At 44.7% G+C, this 10,703-nt stretch overlaps 1 protein-coding gene across 1 annotated transcript in view; it reads left to right on the forward strand.

Annotated features, from left to right (window-relative positions):
* The window catches only part of GFM1 (G elongation factor mitochondrial 1), a 74,875-nt gene that overhangs the window by 25,944 nt on the left and 38,228 nt on the right, over positions 1–10,703 (forward strand). The window contains exons 9-12 of the mRNA XM_068280912.1: positions 157–294; positions 5,308–5,409; positions 7,684–7,740; positions 9,826–9,963. Coding sequence (XP_068137013.1) covers positions 157–294; positions 5,308–5,409; positions 7,684–7,740; positions 9,826–9,963 — 435 coding nt within the window. The remainder of the gene's footprint in view (positions 1–156; positions 295–5,307; positions 5,410–7,683; positions 7,741–9,825; positions 9,964–10,703) is intronic.

The raw sequence follows: 10,703 nt of genomic DNA on the forward strand, positions 1-10,703 counted from the left end.
CCCATAGGACTCTTTGCACAGGAAAAGCTGGGCAGAGCAATGTAGATGTGTGTGACATCACTTGCCAGGATTTTCAGAAACTATGATATGGAGAAGGCCTTCAGGGAAGTGACTATGCAATGCATACCTGTGTCTTTATGTTGTTGTCTCTTGCAGGCTGGTCGCTTTGGCCAACTAACATATGTTCGAGTGTACCAGGGAATGCTGAAGAAGTCTGATTATATCTATAATACAAGGACCGGGAAGAAAGTGCGAGTACAGAGGCTGGTTCGCCTTCATGCTGACGTAATGGAGGTGGGTAAAGTGCTATACTGTCGAGACATAGACACTTAGATATTCATGATAACTTATTTCAGAACATAGTTTAGTGGTTGGTTAGTAACCAATTATTAGACAAATGAAAGGATTTCTCCATTTAAAGTGTACCTGAGCTGATACAAATTTTCAAAGGTATGCATTCCTCCATAATCTGTAAGTTTTCCAGACACTGCGTGGCCTCTTTGTACCTGGCCTGCTCTCTATGCTACAGCTGTTGGCCATGTTCACAGCTCCGACTGGTTCCTGGTGGAGTGGGGTGAATGTGCTGTCCATGGCTGTACAGAGCAGCCATGTCAGAGAGTCCTGGGCATGCATGGTTTGGTACCACACATACCCAGGATGATCCTGCTGACGGCTGCTGCACACAACTCTCTGGAGTGTGTGCGGAGTGGACAGAGCATGCGCCCTTAAAGGGATACTGTAGGGGGTCGGGGGGAAATGAGCTGAACTTACCCGGGGCTTCTAATGGTCCCCCGCAGACATCCTGTGTTGGCGCAGCCACTCACTGATGCTCCGGCCCCGCCTCCAGTTCACTTCTGGAATTTCTGGCTTTAAAGTCAGAAAACCACTGCGCCTGCACGCCCGTGTCCTCGCTCCCCCCAATGTCACCAGGAGTGTACTGCGCAGACACAGACCATACTGGGCCTGCACTGTGCGCTCTTGATGACATCAGCGGGATCGAGGACATGGCAACGCAGGCGCAGTGGTTTTCAGACTTTAAAGTCTGAAATTCCAGAAGTGAACCGGAGACTGGGCCGGAGCATCGGTGAGTGGCTGCGCCAACACAGGATGTCTGCGGGGGACCGTTAGAAGCCCCGGGTAAGTTCAACTCATTTTCCCCCGACCCCCCTACAGTATCCCTTTAAGCTCCCACTAGAGCAAATAATATGATTATAGCTGCAGCATGTAGAGTAGCATGGGCTGGACACAGTAAGAGCCGGTTCACACTGGTGTTAGAAAAACGTTTCGTTCGCAGATCAGAACAGATGAGAATGGATCCAATGCTAACCTATGGATCCGTTCACATCCGTCCATTCAAATGGATCCAGTCTGCACAAACTGCCAAATGGAACGCAACTTTGGTTCTGCAGCAATTTTTCCGGACCGCTGAGCCCAACGGAAATGGAAGCTGAAGCACTGCATTGGGGGCAGTGAGAAAACGGAACGTTTCTTCACTCTAGTGAAGAAATATCCACTGGGGGTGGGGGAAGACGGAACAGAAACAGAGTGGTAACGGAGTAAAAACGGATCCGATCTACTGGTGATCAGATTCGTTTTCACGGATCCGTTTGCCATTTCAACGCAAGTGTGAACCGGGCCTCATGGGCCACATAGTGTCTGGGCACCTTACAAATTATGCAGGTATGCATAACTTTTAAAATGTTTCGCACCTCAGGTTTACCTTGGCTGTTTTGTAATCCATTTTATTAATGTAGTTGTTGGGCTATAATTGGCATGAGGGTACATCCTTGCTAGAAAACCATTTGAGGTGGTTATCACTCAAGATGATTCCTTAAAGGAATACTGTAGGGGGGGTCGGGGGAAAATGAGTTGAACTTACCCGGGGCTTCTAATGGTCCCCCGCAGACATCCTGTGCCCCTACAGCCACTCACCGATGCTCCGGCCCCACCTCCGGTTCACTTCTGGAATTTCAGACTTTAAAGTCTGAAAACCACTGCCCCTGCGTTGCCGTGTCCTCGCTCCCGCTGATGTCACCAGGAGCGTACTGCGCAGGCCCAGTATGGTCTGTGCCTGCGCAGTACGCTCCTGGTGACATCAGCGGGAGCGAGGACACGGCAACGCAGGCGCAGTGGTTTTCAGACTTTAAAGAGAATCTGTATTGTTAAAATCGCACAAAAGTAAACATACCAGTGCGTTAGGGGACATCTCCTATTGCCCTCTGACACAATTTCGCCGCTCCTCGCCGCATTAAAAGTGGTTAAAAACAGTTTTAAAAAGTTTGTTTATAAACAAACAAAATGGCCACCAAAACAGGAAGTAGGTTGATGTACAGTATGTCCACACATAGAAAATACATTCATACACAAGCAGGCTGTATACAGCCTTCCTTTTGAATCTCAAGATATTATTTGTGTGTTTCTTTCCCCCTGTTCTCATGCACTGAAGTTTCAGGCTGCTTGTTTCTTCCTGCAAACAGCTTTGCCCTTGTCTGTAATTCCTAAGTATGTGAAAGCCCAGCCAGCTCAGAGGACGATTTAGCCAGCTTGTAAAAGATAAGAGAGAAGAGAGAAGCTGCTCTAATCCTAAACAACACACAGGCAGTGTGCATACAGGGGCCTGGAAGGGGGAGTTCATAGCAGAACCACAACACTGAAGAACTTGGCAGCCTTCCAGACACAGGCTGACAAGTCTGACAAGAGAGAGAGAAGTTGATTTATTACAGAGACAGTGATAGTATAAAGTGCTGCAGTAAGCTAGAACACATTAGAATAGCTTTTGGAACTTGTAGGATGATAAAAAACAGGATGCAATTTTTGTTACGGAGTCTCTTTAAAGTCTGAAATTCCAGAAGTGAACCAGAGGTGGGGCCGGAGCATCGGTGAGTGGCTGCACAGGCACAGGATGCCTGCAGGGGACCATTAGAGTAAGTTCAACTCATTTTCCCACGACCCCCCTACAGTATCCCTTTAAAGGAAACCTAAACCCTAGAAAAAAATGAGTTTCACTTACCTGGGGCTTTTACCAGCCCCCTGCAGCCGCACTGTGCCCTCAACGTCACTCCTGGATCCTCTGGTCCCCCGCCGGCAGCTAGGTTTGTTTTCGCCGACTCAAAGTCGGCGGGCTGCCACGCGTATCATTACACGTGTTACCGCGGTAACAGGACGCTATAGCAGGTGTCAACACGTATCTTTGTACGCGCTGACACCCGCTATAGCGTCCTGTTACTGCGGAACCTGAGATGAAAGAGATATAGAGGCTGACAGTTAATTCCCTTTACATAATGCATATTTCCACACACAGTAGATGCCTGGAGAACACGTGTGACAGGTCCACTGAACCTGTAACTAGCCGGTGCCTTGCCTCAGCCGGATTGCTCCTACGGCTTCAGGAAGTACCCAAATAGACACGAGACGGCACACCACTGGCTGCAATGAATTTTGCTGTATTAGGAACATGTGCACACTACATGTTACGGATAACACCTGAAGAAGGATGTAATATCTGTAACATGTAGTGCCAAGATGTCAGTTTTTCTTTTTTTTTTTTAACAACTGTGGGGGGAAAAAGGCAGCTCACCTGTGGAGAATGACTGTTCAGGATCTCATAGAGCAGCCTTTCTCAACCTTTTTTGTGTGGCCATATTTCCAATAAAATCATTGGTATCCGTGTGGAAAAAATAAAACCAAAAAAACCCATACTTACCATCAGATGTCCTTTCCTCCTTGAAGCTGGGATCTTGTTTGAACACCCGCGCATGCCCGAACTCTAGACCTGACTTTGGGTGATGCGGCTGCTTTACAGATCCATCCGCCGCATCACTCGAAGCAGAATGAAGGAATCCCTCCGCCGCTGCTGCAGATGGATGCAGAAGCGGGACTATATTGTCCCGCAGAAATGGGGAAAGTGGGACTGTTGTGTCCCACGGAAGTGTCAAATTGACACAGAACCCCTGGAGGGAACCCCGGTTGAAAATAGCTGTCATAGGGCCATCCCTCTCCTCTCTCGATGTGCTCGTTCCATTGCTGCCCCCCTGTTCAGGAGCCTTTGGAAGCACTCATGTCCCCAAGTACTTCTGAAGACAGGAGGCTCGGTACTGCGCATTCACAAGTGCCCGCTCCCGCATGCGCAGTATGGAGTCGCCCATCTTTGGAAGCACTCAGGGAGGAGTGCTTCCATAGTCTCCTGAGGATCCCCGGTCCCAGTTGGTCAAATACCTGCAACAATGGTGACAGCCCTGTACTGAGAACACAGAGAGAGGACTGGGAAGGCTCTATGAGATCAGAGCCTTTCCTCTCCATATGTGAGAGTATATATATATATATATATATATATATATATATATATATATATATATATATATATATATATATATATATATATATATATATATATATATATATATATATATATATATATATATATATATATATATATATATATATATTATTTTCTTGAGTATCACTTTAACACGGTAATAATGCAGAAACTAGAAAACGTGTGTGGAACATACAGAAGGCCTATAGAAATACATTGACTGTGCTGCAATAAGTGTTTTCACAATATGTGACAATGCATGCATTTTGTGCAAATGTGAACCCTGCCTTAAAGCAGACCTGACCCTCAGAACTTCCTCTCTGCTCCAAAAGATATGCAGCAGCATAATAACCTTTAAAGAAAAACAATTATTTGTAACAGCTAATACAAATCCTGCAATAAATCTGCATTGTGCCTACTTCCTGCTTTCATGGAAGTAGACATATTCTTCACGTCCTGTGTATACCAATTAGCTTATCTGCCATGGCAGTCAGCTGTCACAGGTGAGAGATCAAATTACAACTTTTGATCAGTCACAGATGAGGAGAGATCAGACAGGCTAAACTCTCTAAATACACAGAGGGTGCATTTCTCTGTTTTCCTTCTGTCCTCTGCAAGTGTTCAGGTGCACTGTTAATCTTTCCCCATGTGCGACTATTGTGAAATCTGTAGCTCTCTGATTGCATATCTACAAATACATAATGAACATTCTCTGTGCCTGGATATGGGCTTGTCAGACTTGCTAAAGCTTGTGGAAATGTACATCTACCTAAATGATGCATGCACAAGTGAACAATTGTCAATCTGGAAAGAGCCATGGTGCTGCAATATGTAGTCAGCTCAATGCACAATCAACTTGCACTTTTTCAGGCACATTCATTTGGCATGAGTGAAAGTACTGTATTGTTTTATTGCTGACAAATCAGCAGCTGTTTTCTGTATTACAAGCTTACATACCCAAATTGCTTAATATAACTCCTGTCTTTTTTAAGGATGTAGAGGAGGTCTATTCAGGGGACATCTGTGCATTGTTTGGGATTGACTGCGCGAGTGGAGATACCTTTACCACCAAGTCCAATGTCAATCTCTCTATGGTAAGCATTATGCTGTGAAAATATGTTACAGTGAAGTTATTATTACAGCCAGACTAGTGTGCACATTTGTGCAGGGCTGTCGAGTCGGAGTCGTGGAGTCGGGCAATTTTGGGTGCCCGGAGTCGGGAAAAAATGCACCGACTCCGACTCCTAATGAATTTGTAACTGTAATTAAAATAGAAAATATGATAAAATGTTCTATTTTTCAGATAATAGTCATTAAAAATAATGTATATATACAGTAATAGCTGTGCTTAGTCCACAAAAATGAAATAAACCAATCAAAATTAGTTACTTGTGCTGCTTCAATAAAGCAGTCCCCGTATTTTTAAGGTCAGATATACATATCTGATTGTGACTGTATATATGATGTGTACACAGGAATCTCTTATATATACGAAATAACATCTATGCTGTAAGTATAAAGCCTGATGTGTAGCCGTGTCACTAATAGAGATGGTCAACGAGATGGAAATAATTCTGCATTGATGCTGATTTATGCAAATGTATGCACTCCCTTTGCTGATGAAATCAAATAATTTGATATGTTGTTAAAATTTGGTTTGGTGACTACAAATTAAAGGGTAACTGAGACGGATGAAAAGTAAAGTTTTATACATACCTGGGGCTTCCTCCAGCCCCCTTCAGGCTAATCAGTCCCTCGCTGTCCTCCACCACCCGGATCTTCTGCTATGAGTCCTGGTAATTCAGCCAGTCAGCGCTGTCCGGCCGCATGCCGCTCCCACAGCCAGGAACATTCTGCACCTGCGCAATAGTGCTGCACAGGTGTAGTATGCTCCTGGCGGCGGAGTGTGTACATGCGCACTACGCCCAACTGGCTCAAGTACCTGGACTCATAGCAGAAGATCCAGGTGGTGGAGGAGGACAACGAGGGACTGATTATCCTGAAGGCGGCTGGAAGAAGCCCCAGGTATATATAAAACTTTAATTTCATCTGTCTCAGGTTTACTTTGTTACACAGTAGTACTATACTCTACATATGCACTCCCCACAGAGCTGCAGGGAATCCACTGAGAATGCTGTGCACAATGAACACAGAGGTGTTGTCTTTTACAATCTCCTCATTCCCCTGCAGAGTACCTGCACATCATTCTTAGATGTACCCACACTTACATTGCCTAGGGCCTGATAGATGTTCTTTGTTCCGGTTTGTACCTTTTACAAGTACTCTTACCAAGGACTAGTTTTAGTCTAAAGGGAATAAATATAGTAGTCTACATATCCTTCTCACTTCAGTTGTCTTGTAAAATTCCTAAGCGTTGGCAGTTAAGAGACAAATTTCATGTTACATACTTTTAATCAACAAAATTGTAATATGCAAATTAGAGGAGTCGGAGTCGAGGAGTCGGAGTCGGTGGAATCCTAAACTGAGGAGTCGGAGTCGGTGGATTTTTGGACCGACTCCACAGCCCTGCATTTGTGCTTGTAGAGTTATTTTGTTAGGCCTGTGAAGTGAGGACCTTACAAATACATTGTTTGTTTTGTGTAAAAGTGCAGATTTCTCCCCAGGCTCTTTTAGCTCACCACCTCCTATGCTGTAAGCAGAGTTGCACACAGAAGCACCGGCCCTGCATTCTCTCATCTCTCCCCACCCGGCTACTTTTTTCATGCCACCCGGCTACTATTTCATAACACCCGGCTGGAAAACCTTTCTGGGGTGAACACTGTGCTTCTAGCAGTCAGTAGCGGTCAGTACACAGTGAAGTTGGTAATGTTTGTTGTCCCCCTGCTGTCGATCTAACAATAAATGTAATACATGAGCTGGGGAATGAAAAGTCATATACTATACAATACAAACAAAAATATAGTGCAAATACAATACCAACTTGAACAATTAAGCATCTGCAGAAATCAACATTTCAACCTTTCCCTGCAATAATACCACCATAACGATTTCACAATTTAGAAATTTTGACCCAAAAAGTTTGCTACAGATTACGTAAGGTGTTTCGGCGCACTCAAGTAGGGAGAGTGAGAATAGAGTTCAGAGAATTGACAGCAGAAGGGAAGAAGCTATTCCTGTGCCTAGAGGTCTTGGCGGCAATGGTAAGCTAGAAGGAATGCAGCAAAATCGCACAGTTCTTCAAAATCCTTGAATAAAATGTTAAGAATAGTTTTGTAGTGGAACCTGGCCCTTTAACTGCACTTTTTTTTTTAAAATGTCCCCTGTGCATTATAGTTAGCTTAAAATATTGTGTTTGTTATAATATTCATGGGACATTTTGTTGGTACTGATTCTTTCTGTGATTGTAGGAGTCCATTCATGTACCAGATCCAGTCATCTCTGTTGCAATGAAGCCAGTCAACAAGGTAAACTGCTTTAGCAGAAACAGGCTATCTACAGTTTTTTATTCATTTGTCTTAGTATTGCTGTGTACAGTCTCAGTCTGTAAGTGTGAAAAAGTTGCAAAGTTTCAGTGTGTTGTAAAATAACAGACAGGGAAAATAATAGACAGGGAAATTTCCTTCGCCTGTGTTGCGTGCTATTATAAAATTGGTTAAGTCTGTTTTTAAGGAACATTGCCTTGCTGAAAAGAAGCTTGTACTCAGAATGGAGGGTATACTGTCCGCTCCTTCTGTTCAATTTGCATTTTTGTATGTGAAGGTAGGTACTCTAGTCCCCAGTAAGGTTGAGAGAAAATGGTTTTGCGACAAGCAAAGTCATCACAGAGTGTGCGGGGAATGTGGGCTGTGTATATGGGGGTTAACTCGCCTAAGCCTCTGCCTCTCTTCTGATGCGCTCCATGCTGCACTCTATCTTCTCACACTTCCTCCTTCAGAGCGGACATGTGGTTGGTTTAGAAGTGTCCGAAGATGGAATGCTTCAGTAGAGAGGAGCTGGCTTAGGCGAGTTGCCCCCTTCATACAGTGAAAACATTATTTCCTCTCCTTAACCACTTGCCGACCGCGCACTCATACCGCGCGTCGGCAAAGTGGCAGCTGCAGGCTGATTAATCAGGAAGCAGCCGCTCGTGCGAGCGGCTGCTTCCTGTCAATTCACGGCGGGGGGCTCCGTGAATAGCCTGCGGGCCGCCGATGGCGGCTCGCAGGCTAAATGTAAACACAAGCGGAAATAATCCGCTTTGTTTACATTTGTACGGCGCTGCTGCGCAGCAGCGCCGTAAGGCAGATCAGCGATCCCCGGCCAATCAGCGGCCGGGGATTGCCGCCATGTGACAGGGGACGTCCCGTCACTGGCTGCACAGGACGGATAGCGTCCTGTGCAGCCCTGATCTCCAAGGGGGGGCCAGGTAGGAGAGGGAGGGGGAGGATTTCGCCGCGGAGGGGGGCTTTGAGGTGCCCCCCCCGCAACACCCGGCAGGCAGGAGCGATCAGACCCCCCCAGCACATCATCCCCCTAGTGGGGAAAAAAGGGGGGCGATCTGGTCGCTCTGCCTGCACGCTCATCTGTGCTGGGGGCTGCAGAGCCCACCCAGCACAGATCAGCTACAACAGCGCTGGTCCTTAAAGGGGGGTAAAGGGTGGGTCCTCAAGTGGTTAAACAACTGCATACCATGAACGTGTGTCACATTAAAACTAGCCAATCACAGAGCAGAGGTTGTTCATCTGTGTTAATAGTTGCAATAGGTGAAAACACTTGCTTTTTTTTGCATTGACAAGAGACAATCAGACTAGCTGGAAAGTTTTGTTGTGTTGTTGTTTTTTTGAGTTTTACTATAGTGAGGCAGATACCAATTATTTTGATTGTAACTTCATTTTTAATGAATATCAGATATACCGTATATTCCGGCGTATAAGACGACTGGGCGTATAAGACGACCCCCCAACTTTTCCAGTTAAAATATAGAGCTTGGGATATACTCGCCGTATAAGACTACCCCTCTTCCAAAGCACACCAAATTAAAATAAAAATAAAAAAATCATGTACTGGTGCTGTGTATGAACAGATACTGGTGCTGTACTGTACGTGTTACCCAGTATATAACAGTATATAGTCAATTGACTTGTTGCACTGGTCAACTCTCCTTAAGTAGACTGGTCAGCTCTCCTTATCTACCTGTTTATCAGAGCGGTATGGAAGAATAGATTGCGCTCCCTCAGCAGAGAAATCTGAGAGGCGGTAACAGGATAGGGCGTATCACCCGGCATCAATGAAACCCGGCGTATAAGACGACCCCCAACTTTTCAGAAGATTTTCAAGGGTTAAAAAGTAGTCTTATACGCAGGAATATACAGTAAAGCATTTTAACCCAGCATCAAATACCTATAGCCCATTGCACGAAAAATAAGACTGAAAATTCTCATGAAATATGGAAAATTATTTTCTGTAAGTGCATGTGTAGCTAGCATAAAACATTACTTGTGTGATTTGGCGAATGAAAAATAAAACACCATATATCCTAATGCTGACTATTTTTTTTTTTTCTTTTATAGAATGATTTGGATAAGTTTTCCAAAGGAATCAATAGGTTCACTCGAGAAGATCCAACTTTTAGAGTGCACTTTGACAATGAGAGCAAAGAGACTATTGTGTCTGGCATGGGAGAGCTGCACCTGGAAATCTATTCACAGGTAACATAAGCACCACGTGCTGCTGTGTGCCCGGTGCACCAGAACACCCTTAAAGGACAACCATAGTTACATAGTTACATAGTTATTTTGGTTGAAAAAAAGACATACGTCCATCGAGTTCAACCAGTACAAAGTACAACTCCAGCCTGCTCCCTCACATATCCCTGTTGATCCAGAGGAAGGCGAAAAAAACCCTTACAAGGCATGGTCCAATTGGCCCCAAAAGGGAAAAATTCCATCCCGACTCCAGATGGCAATCAGATAAAATCCCTGGATCAACATCATTAGGCCTTACCTAGTAATTGTAGCCATGGATGTCATTCAACCCAAGGAAAGCATCTAAGCCCCCTTTAAATGCAGGTATAGAGTTTGCCATAACGACTTCCTGTGGCAATGCATTCCACATCTTAATCACTCTTACTGTAAAGAACCCTTTCCTAAATAAGTGGCTAAAACGTTTTTCCTCCATGCGCAGATCATGTCCTCTAGTCCTTTGAGAAGGCCTAGGGACAAAAAGCTCATCCGCCAAGCTATTATATTGCCCTCTGATGTATTTATACATGTTAATTAGATCTCCTCTAAGGCGTCTTTTCTCTAGATGTTTTTTTTTTTTTTCCTAACTGATTTAAAGGACAGTTACTACAAGAGGGATGTGGAGGCTGTTTGTTTTTTTGTTTTTTTGTTTTTTTTTAAGCAATACCAGTTGCCTGGCTGCCCTGCTGATCTTCTGCCTCTTTTAC

The sequence above is a fragment of the Hyperolius riggenbachi genome, chromosome 4, assembly GCF_040937935.1.
Source record: "Hyperolius riggenbachi isolate aHypRig1 chromosome 4, aHypRig1.pri, whole genome shotgun sequence".
Classification (NCBI taxonomy): domain Eukaryota; kingdom Metazoa; phylum Chordata; class Amphibia; order Anura; family Hyperoliidae; genus Hyperolius; species Hyperolius riggenbachi.